This window comes from Pezoporus flaviventris, unplaced genomic scaffold, assembly GCF_033815535.1.
Source record: "Pezoporus flaviventris isolate CSIRO_AGI_PZ_B2104156 unplaced genomic scaffold, CSIRO_AGI_Pfla_v1 ptg000072l, whole genome shotgun sequence".
Classification (NCBI taxonomy): Eukaryota; Metazoa; Chordata; class Aves; order Psittaciformes; family Psittacidae; genus Pezoporus; species Pezoporus flaviventris.
The window spans coordinates 1,896,481-1,920,190 of record NW_026892620.1 but is presented as its reverse complement, the minus strand read 5'-3'; the positions used below and the strand labels follow the sequence as shown (position 1 = coordinate 1,920,190).

General features: G+C 45.4%; 1 protein-coding gene across 6 annotated transcripts; it reads left to right on the top strand.

The window, feature by feature from the left end:
* The first annotated feature begins 676 nt into the window (after positions 1–676).
* On the top strand, positions 677–11,196 carry CHAMP1 (chromosome alignment maintaining phosphoprotein 1). Of its 6 annotated transcripts, XM_061472673.1 has the most exons (4): positions 1,151–1,635; positions 3,752–4,014; positions 7,553–7,685; positions 7,785–11,196. In XM_061472673.1, the coding sequence occupies exons 2-4, from the start codon at positions 3,925–3,927 to the stop codon at positions 10,406–10,408; spliced, it is 2,847 nt and encodes a 948-aa protein (XP_061328657.1). In that variant the 5' UTR covers positions 1,151–1,635; positions 3,752–3,924; the 3' UTR covers positions 10,409–11,196. The 6 variants fall into 6 exon arrangements, with proteins under 6 accessions (XP_061328655.1, XP_061328653.1, XP_061328657.1 ...); XM_061472669.1 differs by lacking the exon at positions 1,151–1,635 and adding an exon at positions 721–812 and having other exon boundaries at positions 7,553–11,196; XM_061472668.1 differs by having other exon boundaries at positions 7,553–11,196.
* Positions 11,197–23,710: the final 12,514 nt, after the last annotated feature.

The following is a 23,710-nucleotide window of genomic DNA, read 5'->3' as shown; positions in this document are numbered from 1 at the left end:
TGTCTAACCTGAACTAACGTCTAACTCTTTCAGCTAAAGCCATTCCCCCTTGTCCACAACAAGCCCTTGGTGAAAAGCCCCTCCGCAGATTTCTTGTAGCCCCTTTAGGTACTGGAAGCTGCTCTAAGGTCTCCTCAGAGCCTTCTCCAGCCTGAACGAGCTCAGCTCTCAGCCTCTCTCCTCAGAGAGGTGCTTCAGCCCTCGGAGCATCTTTGCGGCCCCTGGACTCACTCCAACAGGCCCACGTCCCTCTTGTACTGAGCCGCAGCGCTGCAGGTGGAGTCTCAGGGGAGCGGAGGAGAGGGGCGGGATGACCCCCGGGATGACCCCCCCTACCTGCCGGGTGCAGCCCCGCACGGCGCTGCGTGCCACGGGACAGCCACGGGCAGCCGCCGCGTCCTGGCGGTCCGGGATAGGAGGCGGCCCCGGGGCAGCGCGGTGCGGCAGCGACCCCTGCCGGCTGCGCGGAGAGCGCCCCGTAGCGGACAGGCGCCGCGTGACGAACCGGCGCGACAGCCGCGTCACGTGACTCGGCGGGCGGGCGGCCCTCTCAACGGGCTCCTCACCACCCCCCCACGGGCCCGGCAGGGGCGGGGCCGAACGAGCGACGGCGCTTCCGGTCGGCGGCGCGCGGGCCCGAGGAGAGGGGGAGCGGGCGTGATTCGGCCGCGCGCCTCCGCCCTGAGCCCCGCCCCCTCCTCCCCCTCCCGTCCCTCGCGCGGCCCGAGCCCGCGAGCGCTGCCGCCGCCGCCATTGGCGGGTGCGCCCAGCCCCTGCCCGGCGCCCGCTGCCGCCCGGGAGGTGCCTCAGCGGTGAGTGCGGGAGGGGGGGCCGCGATCGCGCCCCGCACAAGCACTGCGCTCCCACCAGCGGCCGCGGCCCGGCCCGCACCCCTCCCCCTGGGCAACGCGCCTGGGCCTTCCCCTTGCCCAGCCCCCGCCGCGGCGTCGCGTCGGGAGGGCGGGTGGCCGGGTCGGGGGGGGGGGGGGACGCGGCGGTGTCGCGCAGGCGGCGGCGAGTGGTGCCGGCGCGGGAGCACAAAACCGTCGGGGCGGGAGCGGCGGCTGTGCGCACGGGAAGGAAAGATGGGGGGTGTCGAGGCAGATCAGCCGGCGCGGAGGGGATGGGTGGCGGGTGAGAGGCCCCGGGCAGGGCCGAAGCCGGTGCCTGGGGAAAGCCCGGCCCGCAGCACTCGCTCCCCCAGAGGGAAAGCGGCAGCAGCGGCCGCGAAGCGAGGAGCCGGCGAGGCGCAGACCGAGCGGCGCTGTCCCGCTCCGGTGGGGAGGCGCTGCTAGACGCCGCGGTAGGACCTGTGTCCGCGCCGAGTCTCGGCGGGACCGTCCTCATCACTCGGGACAGAGCCGCTGCGCCGCCCGTGAAGCGGGTGCAGACCTGATGGCTCTGACCACGTCGCTGGGTCGCAGCCTCACGTCGTTAGGGATGGGCGAAGCGAGGTGACGGTGGTGTTTTGGAGCGACTTGTGAGCTGGCGGAGGCTCGTTCGTGTCACCTGCACTCACTTTCTGGAGCTTCGGGATGGGCTGGGGGAGCAGTAGTAGGTGGTGCGGTTGTCAGGAGGGTTTGATGCGTGACTGTGCAGAGAGGAGCTGTTAATACTGGCTCAGAAGTCTTGGAAGTAAGAGGAGTAACTGGCAGCTTGACTTGTCCCGAATTGTAGGTGAGGAATATAGAGACCTGGGACATCACTTTTCTCTTCCATAATCTCCCCTTGAACCATGCTTGCTTTCAGGAGAACGTAAACAGAATTATTCATAGAATCATGGAACAGTTAGGGTTGGAAAGGACATTAAGATCATCTAGTTCCAACCCCCCTGCCATGGGCAGGGACACCTCACACTAAACCATGTCACCCAAGTGTCATCAAGATACACAACCTGTCACAATTCCTGAACAGATTGTGTGCTATGGTGTGTCCAGTGGCACCTTAGGTTCAGCACTGCAGAACTAAGGTTTCTGGGGCCATTTTTGGAAGCTGTCTTTGTCAACCTGGAAATTTGCAGTTAGAAAGCCATGTCAGGACCTTAAAGAACTGATTTTTGCTGCCCCAACTCATAGGTACATTCATACTACTCTACAGTGCAGACTGGTGTCAGATCTTGTAGTAAGAACTACTGGTGGTGTGCAAGACTTGTCATTCTCTTAGCAGAGGTGGAAACCTTGCAGAATAGGTGCAGTTTTATACCTTTGTGTTTCTGAAGTCTTCTGCATGTGCATCACGTTCTGGTCACTTTGCAACTCTCCTTTGACTTGATCCTTTCCTGGAAACATGGAACCACATATCCGCCCTCTCATGTGTTTTCACAGCGTATCTCACTGTTTCAGCAGCTGGTCAGGTCGGGGTACTTGTGCTTTTTTTTAGGTGTGTGATTTTAGAAACGTGGTTCAGTTCCATCAGATTGTTGCTGACGAAACTTAGCCCAAGTAAATGGCTGGTAGCAGGGAGTTCAGTTGTGAGGATGTGGCTGGATTCCTGTGGATGCTGCTGGATTAGCAGGAGTGCAGTGCTGCCCGTCTTGTGGGTGGTGTATTGGAAGTAACTCCCTTACCTGCTGTGGGTGGTTGTGTTGGAAGTGACTCCCTTACCTACTGTTGGCATTGTGAAGTGTATGCTCTGCTGCACTGTGGGATGTTTGTGTGAAGCTTCCTCTGGGAGCTCAACTTGTGCTGCTTGTCAGTCAACACAGGGATGTAGCTTCAAGAGGAGCATCATGTTGCTGCCATTTACTTTTTCTTGGTACTGCAAAAAAATGCAGTTTTTCCTTTTGCAATAGTTTGGATCTGCACCTGGTAGTAGAGGCAGCAATGCAGCTGTATCTGGCTTTCTTGTGCTGGCAGCAAACTTCACCATTAACCCTCTTCATTGATAGAGGATATGGCTGAATTGTTTGCGGGCAAGAGAATTCCAAGGCTGATGAACATGAACAGCCGTTCTTCCTTCACAGTGGCTGATAGAGGGAATCCAAAGGGGTTGTAGGGCATCAGACAAAATAGAGGGTTTTCTTCTTGAGGGCTTTCCCAGATGTGCTGACATCATTGATGGGTTTTCTGTGCTCACAGGCAGTCTAGATGTTTGTGCCCTTCCCTGCTTCTCGCTGGCACTGCCTTATGACAGTTGCAGCCTATCCTTTGTAGAGGAAAAATGCAGGGATCTGTTAAATGGTGCAACACTGAGTGTAGAATGTGTACATTTAAAATAACCTGAAATGGTGAGTAGATGTCCAACTCTGATGTTGGAATAGAGGTTAGAAGTGGAGACATCTTGTTAGCTGCCAGAGTCAGTGCTGTGCCATCCCCTGGGTGGATTCTTTCTTACACGCAGTATCTCCTGTGCATTTTTTTTCTGCCTCTGGGAGGCTTCTGAGAGACTTCATCTGTAGTGGGATCCTCATTGATGATGGGATGCCCAATCTAAGAACGGGCTCTGAAGTCGCTGTGTGTGCTGGCTGGGAAGATAAACAGGAGAGGTTTGTCTGCTATGTGCCTCAGCTTAGGCCACTCCTATTGTTTAGTCTAATGGGAGCTCAAGAAAGATTGCTGATGTGGTTTGAGTGCACTTTTTTCTACTTTTCTCTACTTTCTTCCATTTATTCCCCCCCTTTCCCCACTTTTTCTCTCCCCCGTTACCCCCCTTTCCCCCTTTTTGCCCAGTTTTCCCCTCTTCTTTCTTCCCCTTCTTCTCCCCCCCCCCCCCTTTTCCCCCTGCTCTCTGTCTGTTCTTCCTGTGGTGCAAGAGATTGTGGCAAGAACTACAGTGCTGGAGACAGGATCTTAAGCATTTCTGTGGAGAGAGCAGAGAGCTGGTTGTAGGAATCTGTGTGTAGGTTCTAGACATGCATGAAAAAAGGTGAATGCAGTGAGGTGGCCTAAGGTGCTGCAATACCAAAGAGTTGTCTTGCTTAGCAGTATGCCTCAATTAAGAAGAGATTTCAGCAGAAGAGACAGGTTCATCAGTGACTGCCAGCTGGTGCATGCTGAAGTCACAAAATTGAAAATGGTGAGTGATGGCAGTGTGGGAGAAAGTGCCTCCAGCTCTTTCACATTATTTCTTATGCCAAAGGCTTGAATGTCAACCTTTGGATGTCTGGAGATGAAAATGAGGAAGTGCCTGTAACTTCTCCAGTTGCAGAATAACCTCCTGGTCAAAACAACTTAGCAGCAACTTGGACAATTTGTGAAAGGGAGCCAAGACCTTTTCTCACCACTGCATTTGGAAAGAAAATTGAAATTTCCATTGTAAAATAAGATAGAATTGAATAAAAGGAAAGGATGGGAGGTAGGGTGATGTGTAGTTGAGAGGAGTGAATGAGAGAAATCTGCAGCAAGGGCAACATTTAGGTGATGTGTAAGGAGGAGGGAAATGAGAAGAGTAGAAAAGATTGTCTGGTAAACTTTGTTGTAAACTATGATAAACTAACTTTGGACAAACCTTTTTTGGTTTTCTAGAGAAAAGAAAATGGGCAGTTGTTGTGGTTTAAAACCAGGCAGAGGGCTCGTTCACTCACTCCCCCCCTCTTCTTTCCCTCCCCCTACTCCTGGAGGGACAGAGAGGAGAATCAAAACGAGTGCAACTCCCACGGGTTGAGATAAGAACAATTCAGTAACTAAGGTATAACACAAATCACTACTGCTACCATCAATAATAACAATGATAAAGGAAATAACAAGGGAAGAGACTACAACACCTCACCACCAGCTGACCAATAACTCGCCCCCCACAGCCCGACCAGGCTCTGACTGATGCCTCCTCCAACCCTGCAGTCCCAGCCCTTCCGGGTAGCTCGCAGTTACATCCTGGGCATGACGTGCTGTGGTATGGAATACCTCTTTGGTCAGTTTGGGTCAGGTGTCCTGTCTCTGCTTCCTCCCAACTTCCCCTCCTCCCTGGCAGAGCGTGAGGCTCACGAAGTCCTTGGCCAAACCAAAACATCATTGTTATCAGCTCTATTCCCAAGCCGAAAGTCAAGACACTGCACTGCACCAGCTACCAAGGAGGAGAAAAATGACTGCTACTGCTGAACCCAGGACAGCAGTTTAGAATTCCCACCAATTTTGGAAGCGGTAAATTCGCTTTAGGTTCTGAAAATGCGATCAGTGCAGAGTGTCCTTACTGTCCTAATGAGGTTCTGCTGTGGTTTTGTAAAAAAGGATTCTTTTTCTCTATCTTGTATGATCAATTCAGAATTTCTGGCTTTTAAGTACAAGGTCCTACACCTGGGTCGGAGCAATCCCAGGCACAGCTACAGGTTGGGCAGAGAAGAGATTCAGAGCAGCCCTGCAAAGAAGGACTTGGGGGTGTTGGTTGATGAGAAAATGAACATGAGCCGGCTTCAGTGTGCGCTCGCAGCCCAGAAAGCCAACTGTATCCTGGGCTGCATCAAAAGGAGCGTGACCAGCAGGTCGAAGGAGGTGATCCTGCCCCTCTACTCTGCTCTTGTGAGACCTCACTTGGAGTATTGTGTACAGTTCTGGTGTCCTCAACATAAAAAGGACATGGAGCTGTTGGAAAAAGTCCAGAGAAGGGCCACGAGGGTGATCAGGGGACTGGAGCACCTCCTGTATGAAGACAGGCTGAGGAAGTTGGGGCTGTTCAGCCTGGAGAAGAGAAGGCTGCATGGAGACCTCATAGCAGCCTTCCAGTATCTGAAGGGGGGCTACAGGGATGCTGGGGAGGGACTCTTCATTAGGGACTGTATTGACAGGACAAGGGGTAATGGGTTCAAACTTAAACAGGGAAGTTTAGATTGGCTATAAGGAGGAAGTTCTTTACTGTAAGGGTGGTGAGGCACTGGAACGGGTTGCCCAGGGAAGTTGTGAATGCTCCATCCCTGGTGGTCTTCAAGGCCAGGTTGGACAGAGCCTTGGGTGAGATGGTTTAGTGTGAGGTGTCCCTGCCCATGGCAGGGGGGTTGGAACTAGATGATCTTAAGGTCCTTCCCAACCCTAACTGTTCTATAATTCTATGATCTTTGTTTCTTCCCATCACCCCAAATCCCACAACAAAAAAAGAAATCTTTATTCATAAAGACTTTTAAGTCTTTTGGAGTGTTAAGATGTGGCTTGCTTCATTGTTTTTTTATTGACAAGTTGTTGGCTATTTTAGAGATACAGACACTGAAAACTACTCTATCTTTCTGTTTTGTTTGGATCTTTCAGGAGTGTAAAGTTTGTTATAAGGTGTTGGGAAGTGTTTTGTGGTCTACCTTTAATGTGGTGTGGACCACATTTTGGAGTTTCTTTTGTATGACTGCTAATAATGCTGGGAAACACTGTGTCTTACAAGACCCCTGAAATTTGGTTCATAGCTTAGCATGATAATAATGCAACATCTGTTTAATTTGAACCTACAAGGAAAAAGCGTGTGCATTTCACCTCAATATCCAAATGTTTCTTTTCACCATAGAAATCCTTCCCATATTTACACAAAAATTACTTGCAGCATTTGATTAGGCTTGGATTTTGCTTATTGTAGTAGCTAATCTGGGTAAATTCTGTTGGCAATAGTGGAATCTAGCCAGATCATTAAAAATTACTTGCATTTCAGATGCTTCATCTCTGTTTCTTGTTTGGGGAGGTTGTGTTTTGTTTGTTTGGTTTGGTCTTGTTTTTTTTTTTTTTTTTTGTTTGTTTGTTTGATTTTTTTTTTTTTTAAGTCTTGCCAAAACAATAATTTTGAGACATTTCCATCTTTCTCTTTGGGGTGAGGCAAAGGATGTTGTGAATGCAAAGGGCTGTCAACTACACCAACTGGAAAACAAAGACATCCTGGCTGCTTTTTAAACAGCATTTTTGTTGTTACTAGGGCAGCAGATGAAATAGTGGAATGGAAAAAATTCTTTTCATGATGGAAAAAGTATTTATGAGCAGCAGCGTTTGGTTTTCATGTAATTAGGGAAAGGAAAACAGTGCTTAACAGATGAAAACAGGGCCTAGGCTTCTGGCTGCTGTTTTCTTCTTGAAATTATTTTTTGTCTTTGTTAAAACCAGCTGATTTGTTTTGAAATTTTATGATGAAGATGCAGTTTTGAAACGGCTTTATCTCAGTGGCACTGTTTCACAGTACCTTTTGTTTTTAGTTTATGTGTGTAATGTAAATCAACCCAATCTGGGAAGTAAAGTGAGAAAGCAAGTCACGTTTATTGAATGAAACGTAAACTTCACTCTTCATCACCTGGGCTCTTTTTTATTGTTTGCTTGCATATTTTTTTTTACATAGCTAGGAAGGCCTGTTGTTAAATATAAACTTTGTTTTTCAGGTTTTACTGATGTAAAATGACTTGCAGAAGTTGAAGACACCTGTATTTGGGTTTCTTCGTGAAGCGGTACCTGTGCAGAAGTTACACTTGCTAAAACGGAGCGTGGGGGGAAAAGCACATGCACTTATTTAGGAATGACAAAGAATTTAAATTAACATTGACAGCTAATTATACAGACTTATTTTTTCTTTCCTTTATGGCAGGAACTGAAGCTTCCTCTTTAAAAGGTGCAGTGCTGTGAGAACTCTTACTGACCATTGAAAAATGGACATGTTGCAGGTACTGCGTAAAACCACAGAGCACTTAGAGTGTGATCACTGCAGCTTCAAAGGAACGGACTATGAAAGCATACAGATTCATATGGGTACCATACACCCAGAGTATTGTGATGAAATGGATGCTGCTGGTTTGGGTAAACTTATATTTTATCAAAAAAGTGCAAAGTTGTTTCACTGCCACAAATGCTTCTTCACCAGTAAGATGTATTGCAATGTATATTATCACATCACAGCGCAGCATGCAGCACCTGAGAAGTGGAATAAAGAACGGAAAGAACAGGTAGAAGGAGATGCAGATTCCTCCAAAAAAAGTGTCACAGTGGAGGCACAGAAACCTACCCTTTCCCCTGAGTCACGCAAACCTGCCTCTTCTCCCGAACAACCCAAATCTGAACCTGTTGTTTCCCCCAAGCTTCAGAAATCGTCAGTGTCTCCAGAGCCACAGAAGTCAGCTCAGGCAACTTCCTCAGAGCCAGAGAAGTCAGCCCAGACCGTGTCCCCGGACCCAGAAAAGTCAGCGGAGGCCACATCTCCAGATGCAGAGAAGTCAGCCTCAGCTCTATCCCCAGACTCAGAGAAACCATCTCCTGCATTGTCTCCTGACCCACAGAAGCCATCTCCTGCAGTGTCCCCTGACCCACAGAAGCTATCTCCTGCAGTGTCCCCTGACCCACAGAAGCCTGCGCCGGCTTTGTCTCCAGAGCCTCGTCGTCATTCCCCAGCTGTGTCTCCAGAGCCTCGTCGTCATTCCCCAGCAATATCTCCGGAGCCCCGTCGGCATTCCCCCGCTGTATCGCCAGAGCCCCGTCGCCATTCTCCCGCTGTGTCTCCAGAGCCGCGCAGATACTCGCCAGCTGTGTCACCAGAGCCAAAGAAACCTACTCCAGCAGTATCCCCTGAACCACGACGGTATACCCCAGCTGGGTCTCCTGAGCCCAGGAGACATCCTTCTCAGATGCGTAGGCCTGCTTCTGCTGCTTCTCCTGAAACCAGGAGGCCAGCTCCTGCAGTTTCACCAGAGTCATGGAGACCTGGTCCAACTGTTTCCCCTGAGCCCTGGAGGTCAACGCCTCACGAGGTGCAGAAGTCTTCCACGGTTTCTCCCTGGGCTCCAAAGTCTGCCATGTCAGCGTCTGTAGAATCCCGGAGGTCTGCCCCCGAGTCCCGAAGGCCTGGCCCAGTTGTGTCACCAGAACCTAGGAGGCTTGTTTCTGACTCGTGGAAATCTACGTCCTTTTCCGAATCCCAGAAGTCTACTCTTGTTTCTTCTGAGCCGTGGAAACCCATCTCATCCGTTTACCCTGAAGGCTGGAAACCTGTTGTGTCCCCTGACACATGGAAGCATTCTCCCCCTGTTTCTCCCGAGCTTCGAAAGTCTAGTCACTCTATTTCCTCTGACTCTTGGAAGACTTCTTTCTTTCCTGAGGTCCGTAAGCCTGGTGCTTCGGTATCTCCTGAATCTTGGAAACTCTCTGAGTCCCGGAAATCTATGTATTTTTCTGAAACTCAGAAATCCACTTCTGCTGCTTCATCTGAGGTTCAGAAACGGGCTCATTTCCCAGAACCTCGGAAAAGAGCTCTGTTCCCAGAGTCTCGTAAATCTAATCCTCCTGTTTCTACTGATGTCCAGAAACGTGCTGTCTTTTCTGAGCCCCAGAATCAGGTGCCTACTTCTGCTGTTTCTACTGAAGGCCAAAAACACGCCTTATGTTCTGAAACCCAGAAATCAGCTCTTGCTTCTTCTGAAGTCCAAAAGCACACCCTGTTCTCAGAAGCCCAGAAACTCGCTCCCATTTCCTCTGAAGTTCAGGAGCCTACTTCCTTTCCAGAGTCTCAGAAATCTCTTTCTCCTGAAATTCAGAAACATGGCCTCTTTACTGAGAGCCAGAAACCTACTCCTTCTGTTTCTCCTGAGACCCCCAAACAAGCTGTTTTTACTGACTCCCAGAAATCTGCTGTTTCCCCTGAGGTTCAAAAGCATGCTGTATTTTCTGAGATGCAGAAGCCTGCTGCTGCTTTATCCTCTGATGTCCAGAGACATGCTGAAACTACTGTACCTTCTGAAATCCAGAAGAGCATCCTGTTCTCCGAGCCTCAGAAATCTGCTTCCGGTTTTTCCTCCGAGTCCCAGACACCTAGTGAGTCTGGTGAGAGTGACTTTCTTTCTCACAGTTTAGATGATCAGAAACCTCTGGATGATTTGTTCTCACAGGATGAACAATCAATATTAGCCAAAGAATCTCCAGAAGACGTGTTATATTCATGTCCCAAAAAGAAGCCCAAGAAGGAAAACCAGGAGAACTCAGATTCTGAACTAAATAGCAGCGAGTGTGGAAAAGCAGAGATGGACTCAATGGACATAAAGGAGCAAGAATCCAACAGTGACCAAGAGCAGTATGACATGGAGTCATCTGATTATGGCAAAGAGAGCAAAATAGATGCAACTCCTCCCATGCAGCCACAGTGTGTGCTGCAGTTTACTGAAGAGAAAGAGGCTTTCATCTCCGAGGAAGAAATAGCAAAATACATGAAGCGTGGCAAGGGAAAGTATTATTGCAAGATTTGTTGCTGTCGTGCAATGAAAAAAGGTGCCGTCTTGCACCATTTAGTTAACAAGCATAATGTTCAAAGCCCCTACAAATGTAAAATATGTGGCAAAGCTTTTCTCTTGGAGTCTCTCCTCAAAAACCATGTTGCTGCTCATGGTCAAAGTTTGTTGAAGTGTCCACGTTGTAATTTTGAATCTAATTTTCCCCGAGGCTTTAAGAAACATTTAACCCATTGCCAAAGTCGTCATAGCGATGATACACCTAAAAAACACTTGGACAGCCTTGAGCCACTTGAAGAACAAATTTAATCTGTTTTTTTTCCCTTGTGCTAGAAGGGAAATTGTGCTGAATTTACAGAAGTGTTCAAAAGTGTTGTTGTATGTTAACTGAGTAGTTTAGCTGTTCTGACAAGTCAGAAGATGCATGGTTTATTGTACTTTCTTGTCTTATAGCTGTATTACTGAAATGATTTACTTTGGAAAGTAATTTTAAATACGTGTTCATGTCTTTGTATTACCCATCAGTAGAGTCATATTTTATTTTTCAGATGTACTATGTTTTTGAAACCAAAATGGATACAAATTAGTTTTGTAAAGATTTGTAAAACATACAGGCAGTTAAGGACTGGAGTGGCAAGCAATCCATATATTCCTGTGAAGACTGAACTTGTTTTTTCACATTTGTTAAATGTTGTATTTTTCAAAATGTTTTTAATCAAATTGTCAAGATTGAAATTCTTACCAAACTGAATGTGAATGAGCCAGGCATGAGAAACCATCACTCCTTCTGGAATAATTCTTCTCTGAGGTTGTAATTGAGTGTAATTTTTTTTTGGAAATTTATTGCACTCAATTCTCTGACTTACTTGTCTCAGATTTAGAAGCATCAAGGTACTTAGTTTGTGATTCTGTATTTTGGCCATGTTTTAAGCATGTACTAATATACCTTAAATTGATGGATTAACGTCAGACTGTGTATAGCTCAACAATTTCTCTTGAAGATTCAGATGTTTGTAATGTCAGAACCCCCTAAATTTCTTGTGTTTGGTGAAATGTTATGCTTTAATGTTTTAACAATAAAAAGAAACACAACCTGGCGTGGGCCATTTTTGGTTTTTACGAAATCAAGAACAAAACCTTTCATGTTGAACATACTGCCTTTTAAGTATCTTTGGCAGCAGGAGATGCAAAATTATCCTGGAGTTCTGCTCTGAATAATCCAGCTTTCCAGTCATCAGCCTGTGAAAGAAAGGTTAGTCTGTATGTTCTGTCTGCTTCAGAAAAACACTTTGGATGTAAATGAAGGAAAATATGGAAAACAGGAACTTGTGCACTGTTACTCAGTATGTTTGCCTTTGTGCTACTTGCGTATTAACTGTTGAAAAACTATAAGTACTTCCTAATTCAGCAGGAGTACAGATTTTAAGTGGAAGCAGCACAACGAAAGTTGCATTCTCCTCAGGCAAATACTTAAAATTTATTTCCTTTTTGTATATTAATATATTATTTTCTTAATCTCATGACGTTTTAGAAGCAGAAAATCTTGTCAAAAAATATAATTATTGAAGGTTTGCCTGTAGATTCAGAGTTTTGTACTTTGAAGGGGTTTTTTAGTCATGACTATTTAGTGATGTACATCAGCTTACTCTTGTCTTACTTACATAAGTTGCTATGCTCATATTTTTGTATTTTTAAAAGGAGGAGAGGAAGAAGTTGAACTGTGTCCTACCATACTGCTGTTACCACCTGTCCCGAAGAAATTTTCCTTTAAGTAAGTTTTGGTCAAATAATTGTTTTTCTGAAGTATATGTAGCCATATATAAGCATATATGTATATATAAACATATATGAGTGTATTTTTGTTGCTTACTTTCCATGGGGAATGAGAAATATTGCTCAGGAAAGTATCAGAGCTAGATAAATCAATTTAGAACTTGAATAATGCAAAATTTGGGAAAGTGAGTATGAAACTGAAAAGCAAATAGATAAAGGTGTAGGGTTCCACCTTTCTGTATGTGCTTTGTAATAGACTTCAGAAGAGTCATTGTGTGCTTTTAAAATATGGAATTATATGAAGCTTTCACAATATAATACTTTGCATTTTCTTTCCTGTAGGTTTTCATGACTTAGTTTAACCTGTATTTAAAGAAAAAATCACAACCGACCAACACTACCTTCGCTCCCCCCCCCTTCCCGCCTCCCCCAATTTCTTACGGATTTCTTGGTCAAAAGAGAAGTAAAAAAAATTGCTTTTTAATTAATGATATTACCCAGCCAGGGTTGCCACATGGATGTTGATCAGTTATCTCTAAGGATCACAAACGTAAGCATCCTATGCATAATTAACAATGAAAAATTAGATATAAAATACATAATGTAATATAAAAATATCAACATATAAAGCTATGATGGCTTGGCTTCGCGAGCGAAGGTTTGGGAAGGGCAACATCTATAAAATACATATTTAGGTTTTCAACATTATTTTTTGGAAAGGGATTTAAGAAGGAGTTAACTTCCTCCTGTGTTGATGTAAATAACTTGAATGCACTCTGATACTTACTACTTTTTCCTGGCACTTCAGTTCAGTGTAGAAAGAGTGAATTTAACTAAAATCCAGGAGAAGTAGTTTACTCACGACAGCACAGGAGATTGTGAAGATTGGTTTTCTCTGCTTCCCAAGTAGTTGAAAACATTTCTTGCAATAGCAAATAATACGTGTTCATGGAAGTCAGCATAGTGAAATAATTTCCTGACGTTGCGTTATATCCTTGTTATATACTTGGGTATAACATAATAATCAATTTTAAGATTCTCTGAAATTTTAAAGAATGTTACTTTAATAGATTATATGTCTGCTTTAGAGCATGCTTCTAGGCATAAACTTTCAGGCAAGATGTCAGTGAAAATTGCACATCCTTTTATATGATCCCCATCCTTGGGGAGGAATCTCTTCTCTGTGTGCTTGGTAGGGTGGAGCTTTAGTCCTTTTCATGGAGAAGATGCAATGGAAGGTCCGTCTTTGCTGACCTTGGTGTCTGCAGGGCTGTTTATCTCGTATGTTCTCACTCCTTTCTCTGCTGAAGTTGCTGTGGTGTGGCAACTTTTCCCCTTTCTGAAGTGTGTTCTCCCAGAGGTGCTGTCACCATCACTGATGGCCACCTTGACCAGTGGTGGTTCTGTTTTGGAGCTGGCTGGCATTGGCTCCATCAGACAGGATAAGCTTCTAGCAGCTTTTAATAGGAGCCACCCCTTTAGGCCCTCCACATACACGCACCTTGCCATGCAAACACAATGCATACAGCCACATGAGTTTCTAAGGCCTGAGTTGCCTGTGACATCCTGTGGGGCAAATCAGCGTGTATTAGAATGCTAAATGCTGTTCCTTAAAGTTCAGATATTCTGCTCTAAAAATTAATTCTTTCTGGAGGGATTAAACCCAACATCAGGACTATGAGATACCATTTTCCTCTGTACCAAGCCTACTGTCCATTATTATTCCTTTGCTTCTTAAATAGCATCTTGGTTTCAGTCAGCATTAGAAATAATTGGCAATATGGAATATTAACTTCTAAAAAAACCCCCAACATTGTTATGGCTAACTGCAGGTTGTAGTCAACACAAATAAACCCTTAAGCAAACTAAATGGCCCTGGTGTGATGCATGTGAGATAAATATGCGTTGGACAGAAATCAGTATATGCGTGCAAATAAAATGTGGCTTTTACTAGTTTCGCTTATTCATATGTAAGAGATTGTTTTGTGTCAGCTTTCTCTCATGTCTGATTTCCTGAGGATCTCAGAGCTAAAACAGTTTTCAGAACTAGAAAATGAACAGCTGTAGGAGTGCAGTGTTAGAAAAGATTAGTGTGAAAATCCACACTCATGTTGCAAGCTTTGGTGTACATGTTAATCTACACAGGAATTCTGGCTTCTCTTTGAATCGTGGTATACAGACTTTCGTAATGAATTGTTTAGCTCTTAATTCAGTGTGGATGCAGTCATATTTAAAATGATCCTATACTCTGGTATTTGCTGCTTGTGCATTACTATGATCACATCATTCATTTTTTAGTCTCCTTGTTATGAGGTTCCTTTAATTTGCTGTGGGTTTAGCAACACATTTCTTACGTAGGCAGTACCTCTGCTGTAGCTGCAAAGAAATTTGGCTGCAGGTTGAGTTCATCTGCCTGTTCACAAGAACACCAGCTGCCTGGCTTTGTGCCGGGAAGCCAGGCAGGGAGTATGGAAGGTGCCCACCACCTCCTAGGCTACAAGCCTTGTTAGAGCTAATGCTTTGCTCTTACAGTAACAGAAGGATAATAAAACATGGTTAGGCTCTCTAGATGGTGGTATGCCCCATGCAGAGCTCGTGTTTCTGGACACAGCCCGTGCCTGGGTAGTGCACCCTCCCATTGGATGTGGGACGCAGGATGCAGAGCAGCTGCTGCCCTGCAGCTTCCTGCAGCCTTCCTGGCTTTACTTCTTCCACCCCACTGGGGCGATGGGGCCCTCTGTGTTTTGACTTAGTTCACTATTCCTTTAAGCTCTTTTAAGAAGAGCTGTAGTACCTACCAGGATAAAACTAAAACAGCAGATGGGTGGGGAATCATAGCAGCGTTGTGGTTTTGTGCACATGACAACTGTTCCACCACGAAAATCCTGATTTCACATTTCAAGTGCTGTTTTAATCTCGTTACTGTTTGCTGCTCCCCGAACCCAGTTTTGGTAAAGTTATCCATTAGAGGGAGCTACAGAGCAATTTATTGGTAGATCCTTCTTATGGCGTGGTTTTAAATGTTAAATACACATATGGAATAGTAATACATCAATGATAGGTTCACAGATGGCTCCGGGCTTTTCTCCTTATTATGGTGAATTAGTTTTGGGCCTCCTAAGATTGATTTCCTTGGTATCTGGAGTCCTCTATTTAAAGCACTTGTTTCTTTTCTTTGACACCCCTCCCTGCTGTGCAGTTATCCCATTCCCGTAGCATGTGCATTATTTACAAGACTGTTTAAAATATTTAATGTACAAAAAATAATCACTCTTTTGTTCCCTAGATCTCTGTTTCTCTCATCTTGATCAGAAAAAAAAATGCTAAGGGAATTATAGAGGAAGCCTGCCCTTCTCATGGTGGTATTGAGGAGATGGGCTGCACTCAAAACCACCTAACGCCAGCCTATGTAGGGGACCTGTGCTGGGTGTAACCTCTGCAAGTGCAAAGAGGATTTGCATACAGTCTGCAGCGGCTGGTGTACACAACAGAGATGCAGCCTCTGGCTATGAGGGGGTTTAAAATCTCAGACCTGTTGATAGCCAGAAGCTGAGAGGGTAAAGCAGGGCCACAACCAGTCCCCTCAAGTCCTTATGGCACAACATTTGCAGCTAGTCCCTGCTGCTTCTGCAAAAGACCCTGGCACAGCTTCTCACACAGAGCTACACAGGGGAGGGCAGTGCATGTTCCACAGTCACACAGAAATGCTCTGGAGGGAACCAGCGAGGTGGAAAAGATGCATGTGAGAAGCCAAATTTAGACCCAGGTCAAGCTTCCTTAGGTCTGAGCAGAGGGGGGCGCAGCCTCCAAGCGGGAAATCTGAAAATACAAACCCAGATGTGGCTGGCTGCTGTAGGAAATCTGCCTGCAAGGCGGTGGTACTGCTGGCCTGATCTACCCTCATTTAGGGTGTTTCCACTTCCAGCATTGACAACACTTTTCTTGGCTAATGATGGGCAGCAAGACAGTGACTGTGCTTCCAGACACTGCCTTGAGATGCAGCCTGCTCATCTGCAGTCAGTTTTGCCCTTGAGATCCTCAGGAATTTTGCCCAAGTGAAATCGTGTACTATTTGACTTACTGAGGCAAAAGCTGTTTACAGATACGAGAGACAAACAAACCCTAAAACTTCTGTCCTTCATTATTTTACATTGGCTTGCTGTGGTCTGGGCTCGCTCCAGCATTTTTTCTCACTGCACTTATTACTCCAGGCAGCAATGAAACTGGTTAAGCCAAAGGACCAGCTTGGCCTTGATTTATTTGTAATGTCATTGAATGTAGGGGCAAACACAAACGTACTGCCTTGGCCATGGGAACTTTCCTGCTTCATTTACAGTAAAAAACAATCAGATGTCCTTATTTCCCTCACTTTCAAACTTCTGTACTGCACAAACACACTAAGGTGAAAGAAGTCAGAAGACTCATGATTCGATCTTTCAAACCTGTCGGTGAGAAATCCTTTGAAATTTAGCTTCCCCCTAAAGAAACATAGGTACAGCTGCAGGGGTGTTTTAATTGTATTAAAAATGGTCCCTAGACACGGTCACGTTACTTGGAAGAAAATGCTACTTTTGAGTAATTATTTCCTGCTGCAAGACAAACCAACAACTGTGATAAATGATCTTAGGCAGGACTGCTGGCATAGCATTCATTGTGTTTTTGCAGCAGCAAGGAAGGATTCAAATACATACGCGTTTACACCAGAACTGGAATAGCTTATCTACTCGGGTTTTCTCGGCACGTTTATGTCCTAGTAGCTGAAGTGAAGATTCCAGTTTTGCTGATAACACAGAAAATCAAATCGCTGGCTTGCACAGCCTAGTTTACACTGGTTTGCAGCAGCTGCAGGATGAATTCTTTACACTTAATTTAAACAAACAGATATGATTCCAGCACAGTGGAGGGCTCCCAGGGTGCGAGGGAGCTGGGTCTTGCAGACCAGGCTGCACCAGGACAGCCTGTGCTGGAGCCACCCAGCAAGGAGAAAGCAGGCACTGAAGCCTTCAATGGCTGTTGGCCTGGGCTGTAGCCTGTTCAGATTGCTCAAAACTGGCTGTTTTATTATTTGGATATAAAGTGGTTGCTGATTAGATAGATGCAAGTGGGTTTGTTTAAAAAAAAAGGCCAGCTAGTTGAGGTAAAAACTATGTGGTTTATGGGAGAAAATGCCAAAGTAAATTACAGTAACCATCTGTTTCATCAAAACAGTCTCTTCGAATACCTCTGTTATCAGCGCTGGCTTTGATATCTTTCTCAAATTTATTCCGGTGAGGAGGTACTTTAAATTACATTGTTCCTCATAATCCCTAGTAGACAACAGAGTGGTGGTATCTGCAGTGACCTTATGGTGCTATTTCTTTTAAAGGAAATATTGCTGTGGCTTTAATTACTACAGGCTTAGCTCTGTGTGCAGGAAACTTGCATGATTTTTTCCAGGGATTTATTCAAGGAGGTCTTTGTGTATGTATTTCTGTATGAGACGGATGAATGGCATTCTTTTCCCCAGGATCCTTTCCACTACCTGACCATGATTTAATTCCTGCAGTATTAATTCTCAAAAGAGAACAGGAAGAATTCACCTCTCCCTGTGGTGCTTAGGCACATATACACATGCATGTGCATACATCTTGCTCTTAAGAGCTGTGCCACGATATATGAGTTAGCTGTTGTGAGAATCTTGCAATAAACTTCTATGACACAGCGTGAAGGAACTGAGTGAGTGGACATAGCATGAGCTTTTACCCCCCGAACTTGGTTGTGGCATGGGACTATTTGTCACAGACTCCTGCTGTACTGCTGGGCTTCCTGCATTCCAGTCCTTGACTAGTTTCTGGGGGGGTTATGGGGTGTTTGAAATTGATGTTAGGTATTGCTATTGGTAGATAGAAGAGGTCAGATTAGTGCTCAGGTGATAGAGGCAAGGTGCTGTGTAGCTGACATCAGGGAAACCCAATAACTTCCTTTAACAGCCCATCTGTCTTACTACACACACATTCTCCAAAACATTAATTTGGCTGGCAAATGAGAAGGTATCACTGACTGAATGTTTGTAATTTCCAAGGCTGAAAGGAACATGTGAGTTCATGTGTACTGGATCCTGTGAATTTAAGGAAAATTGAAAGTAGATTTAATCTGCTTCTGGAAGGAAAAATTCTTTGCTCTGCATCCGTCAAAGAGAAACAAAAACATCCTTTATTATTCTTAGTAAGAGGACTGTGCTGTTCCTCTCCACACAGTGAAATGATGACTCCTTGAAAATCTTGCTGCTCTTATATCTTGGATAAATCCTAGCCTAATGGAAATGAAGAATTAGGCAATAAGATTAGAAAGAGAGATTGTTCCTGAATCAGTCCATTAGGATTAGCCAGGCTTTGTTCCATGGCAACTTAGCTAAGAATAATCATGACTGCAAATAGTGCTGTTCCAGTTTCTTGGGTGGAGCAGAGTAAAATTGCTGGTCTCCAAATGCAATTGTTAATGTGTCTGGCGGTTCTCAAATGTCACAGAAACAGTTAAGAGTTGTTGGTTTTGCCATCATACATGATGCATGAGGAGTTCAAAACTCTGAAGGCCAGCTGAGTCATAATGTCCTTGTACTTTCAGATTATTTTTGGTGGGACATGATTTCTGACATTAACAGTTGAGGTTGATAGTATTATCTCTGCCACCTGCCCTGAGTCACCAGTGGCATACAAGGCACTGAGTATGTGAGAGGTGTGGGCTGGAGCGGTCAGGCTGACACATTGGTGGGTCCTTATGATAAACCGGTTCTCTGGAATGTGGATCTCTGGTGAAGAAGTTCAAAACACTTTCTCTGTTCACTCGTGCTGTACTGCATGCCTAGTCATAGAATGGTTTGGGTTGAAAGGAACCTTAAAGATCATCTGGGTCCAAACCCCCTGCCTTGGGCAGGGACACTTCCACTAGACCAGGTTCCTCAAAGCCCCTAGATCCTGTGGTCATGCAGAGTGTAGTCATGCTATTCAACTATAATAAGCCATGCAAGCATAAGAGAGCAGTGCTCAGTCCATCCTCAAGTTCCTCCTAGATCTGAGCTCTGAGTAAAGAGCTCCGTATGTCCCTAGGCAAACCTGCTCACGCATAGCCAGGTCTTGTTTTGGGTGCAGCTGAGCTGGGCCCAAGGAAAGGCACTTACCAGTGAGCAGTTTGATTGCATTGATTCTGTCAAGGAAGAATCACAAGAATCTTTTGGGTTTATTATTCTACTTGTATGCTTTCCCTGCCACATTGCAATATTTTTTTAGAAAAAAACACATCTGCCTCTCTAATCTGTGTTTGGAAACTGTGATGCTTTCTTAATTCACCAGTCTGAGTTAACATGAATACTCCTCACTTGGAGTATTGTGTACAGTTCTGGTGTCCTCAACACCAAAAGGACATGGAACTGTTGGAACAAGTCCAGAGGAGGCCACGAGGATGATCAGGGAACTGGAGCACCTCCCGTATGAAGACGGGCTGAGAAAGTTGAGGCTGTTCAGCATGGAGAAGAGAAGGCTGCGTGGAGACCTCATAGCAGCCTTCCAGTATCTGAAGGGGGCTATAGGGATGCTGGGGAGGGACTCTTCATTAGAGACTGTAGTGATAGGACAAGGGGTAACGGGTTAAAACCTGAACAGGGGAAGTTTAGATTGGATATAAGGGGGAAATTTTTTACTGTGAGGGTGGTGAGGCACTGGGATGGGTTGCCCAGGGAAGCTGTGAATGCTCCATCCCTGGCAGTCTTCAAGGCCAGGTTGGACAGAGCCTTGGGTGAGATGGTTTAGTGTGAGGTGTCCCTGCCCATGGCAGGGGGGTTGGAACTAGATGATTTTAAGGTCTTTGCCAACCCAAACCATTCTATGATTCTATGAATTATTGTACATATTTGATTATAGTGGCATGGGCATTTGAACAATGATGACAAACGAATTTATCCACGGCAGGCAACACCAATTTACACAAGGTTCAGGTAGCATTTATTTGTGTATGCAAAACCACGGCAAAACATACTCGTCAGAAAAAAAAAAAAAAAATCAGAAACCCAACCCTGTATTCACTAGCTTATGGCTTAATGTGTATTTCAAATGGTCACTTATTTCTCCTAAAACCAGCTGAGGCACTAGAAGAAGGTTCGTGCAGGGACACCACCACTCGTCACAAGTGCTTCTCTTTGAGGGTCCCACCAGGGTAGATTTGTGCCTTTGGGGCACTTTCCTGCCTCTCCTCCCCACACCCTTCACCAGGGCTGTCAATCTAACAGGCCTACCTCTTCTGGGCAGCCATCAGCTGCTGTCTTCAGGGAGTCTGGCTGATACCGAGAACAAATGACATCTTGTTTCGCTATAGTTGTCTGACCTGAGCCTGTTGTCCAGGTTGCTCCATCATTTGATGGAGAGTGTCAGGTACCACCAGGAGACAGCTTGGGCACTCTTGGGGCAGGCCTTGGAGATGCTGCTTCCTCCCTGAAACTCTGCCCTCCCTCTCCCACCTGCGAACGGGACACAGGCATCCAGCCAATAACCAACCCAAATGTGTAAGGAAGGAGAGGATATGACTGCCAGCCAAAGTGATCCAAACTCAAAATTCATTGTAATAAAGCACTGTTTACTCATCCAAACAGACATGGAGTGCACAACTGGGGACGAATGGAGTCAAGCCCATGCATGCATTTCCTTAACTAAGTCTCTCCTGTGAGGCTTTGGCAAGATAACTTTTGGTTTGGTTGCTCTCATTGTCAAGTTCAGAGTCACCCTTTATTGTGGGTGTTTCTCTCAGGGAGTCAACACAGGCAGTGTTGACAATTCCCCTTACACACACACACCATCCACCTCCACCTGGCTTCTTTGGCAGGTCAGCACCTTTTGGGTTTTGGTGGCCTATTCTATCCTAGCTCCAGATCTGGGTTCTCAACAGCTGGGTATTCATTCCCCAGGCCATTCTGCACCCACAGCTCTCCTACTGTTTTGCAATGGGCTTGTGGTGTCAGCTGAACTCCACCTTGCCTTGCCATCATTGCCTTTCCTGCCTTTTTCCCTCCAGTTACCTCACTCTGATTTAACTCCTTACAGCCAGAGTGGATAATGGCAAACTCATAAAAATTACAGCATCTTTATAACATGATGTTTGTACCAGCTGCGTTTACCACATGGTGCTCAAACTCTGCAAACCTACGGCTTCATTGAAAGTAATTCTAGAGTCTGTTTCCTTTTAAAATAGCTGGAAAAAATGAACAGATGATTTATACTTGTGGTTGTGTGCAGCCCTGTGTGCCTTTGGGAATGCAGGGACTCTACCTTGGAAGGTTATAGCCATGTAGAAAACATCTGTAAATCTTGTGGAGACATGACAGATAGTCTTTGTGGGGTGTGTCTTTTGGAAACTCATATGCAACTTCGCAGGAAGCCTGTCTCACTGATTACGGTCTTCAGGCTGTAGAAGATAATCCATGCAAAGCAGACCTGCTGCACACACATGCAAGGCATTGAGCACAGCCACAGGTTACGGTGAAAGGCCCATCCCGTCTGAGACTTTTCATGGGCAGCGTAGTTAGCTGAAAGAGCAGTACATGTGTGGTCATGATGCTGAAGTTCCCACCTGCCATCCAATTTTCTTGTCCTCGTAGAAGCGTTGTTTGTCACGTGCCATACTTTTGCCAGCTGTGTTTTGATTCCACTCATGCCCCTCCACTGCGGCATCATGTATGTACACCTCTGAGGCTGCCTGCCAAATCAGCTAGTTGAGGCTGAAATACTTTTCAAGTTACTGGTTTAGGAAATATTTATGCAGGAACAACAAAGGAGGAAATGCGGCCTCTGGTGTCCTTTAGCTTCAATCTAAAATGAAGTTTGTCAGCAGGAGAGAGGAACAGATGCTCTGCAGGCCAGCACTGGTGCATGGGGCCATGCTCCAGGGCCAGCCACAAGCCGCGAGGGACAGGGCTGCGTGCTTCAAACATGCCGCCTTGGGTAGGCACTCACAGCACTGGGGTAAAACTGTGGCATGCACGACAAAGTACCCCCCATGCCCACCAGCCGCTGAATACCCACCCTGAGCAGGGTCTAGGACTGTCCTTGTGCTGTTTACCGAGAGCATTTGTTGTTCTTCAGATCAACCTTGTTTTAAATTCTTTGACAAAAATAATACACACACCCCTTCCCTAAATTACAGGAATTAATTCAGTACTTTGTGCTTTTTTGCCAAGCTCATAAAGGACACTTGCTTTTTAGTGCTTTGCAGGAGACTGCTGCTATCTTTTCCAGAACTGATTTAATCTGTATACATTGAAGTTTGATATGATGCAGATGTTTGTCTAAATTCTAATAAAACAGCCAGAGCGACCCACCATGGGAATTTTATCATAATCCTCCTGAGGAAAAAATATTCATCCCATGGGATGTGTCATAGGTCAAACAAAAAGTGTCACACCTCCTCCTTGTTTTGAAATCATCTTTTATTTACAGCAAATATATAAAAGCTTTTTGTCAGCGATTTGTCTTTTATTTATGTGCTGGTATGGTAACTAATTATTACAAGTTCCACACGCTGCTAATCTTGCCATAATGGTATTTCTAGTATGACAACTTTCATCTGCTGTCTAAACAAGCACAGTCTTGCCTTTTTTCATCATGGCCACGAGTCAAAACCAAGTCCCTGGGATTTGAGGATCTTAGAGCTCATCTGTACATGGTTCTCGCATCAGTGCAATTAGAGAAGTTGAAGTCAAAGCAGAGCAGCCCCCAAGCATGGGTGAAACCACACTCTTGTTAAAGCGCTTATATCAGCACATCTCATCTGCATCAATTTGGTGTAACAGGCAGTCCATGCCAGAGTAGCTGCACTGGAGTACACGGGCTGGCTGGCCTGGGCTGGCCGAGACAGTTCTGCAACGTCCACCACTGTGCCAGCGTTCTCAGGACATTTCTTCTGGGAATCTGTGAGTGAGATTTTGGAAAGAGCTCATGGGACAAGAAATTGGACATCATGCTGTTTGTTCACCGGGAACATGAGGTTTTTCCCTCTGCTTTCCATTCAGATCTGGGAATTAAGGGCGTGGACTGTGAGCATAGAATTGCTAACAGGGAACAGTACAACACAGGGAATGATGTCCCTGTTTCATGTCGCACCAGATGACCAGGTGCACAAAACATGTTCTTTGCCACATGCCCTAGTGCAGCAAACGTTCCAGAAACAGAAGCTTATGCAAGGGACTCATCGTGCGGAAACCTCACCACAGGGCCAGACTCAGGGTAGCTGTTCTCTACCACACACTACTGCCTGTGACACATCTCTTGCATCGTAGGGGTTTTGTTTGTCCCTTTTTTCTATTTTCTTTGTTTTTCTTTTCAAAAAAAGCTTGGTCACCATGTGCTGATGGTGGAGGTACACAATGTGTTTCCTTTGGCAATGAAAGCAGCTGAAGAATTTCCCACTTCGTCCCCCAGCCCAGCTGCTAACTCTGTCTCTAGTTTGTGCTGATGCGACTGTTTGCATGCGGGTAGTGTAAGTCAGATTGGAGCAATAACAATGTTAAAAAGTAATTTTCAACAAAAAAAAAAACCACTCAGAATTGCAAGGGGGACACTGACGTGATTGATTGGCACAGGAATGCACTGTAATTGTTAATATATCATTAAAAAAGTGGTTCATACAGAACTAAGGAAGAGGAGTATGAAGCAGCTTGTGTTGGAGCATGGGGGTTGACGCCATAAATAATGTGAAAAACAAGTGCTGAAATAAATGAAGCAGACAACTAACATGACATTTGGAATTGCACGAGTGTGTTGTCATCCACGGTGAGTATCAAGTGTACTTCTTCAACCTGTCTAACCTAATATAAAC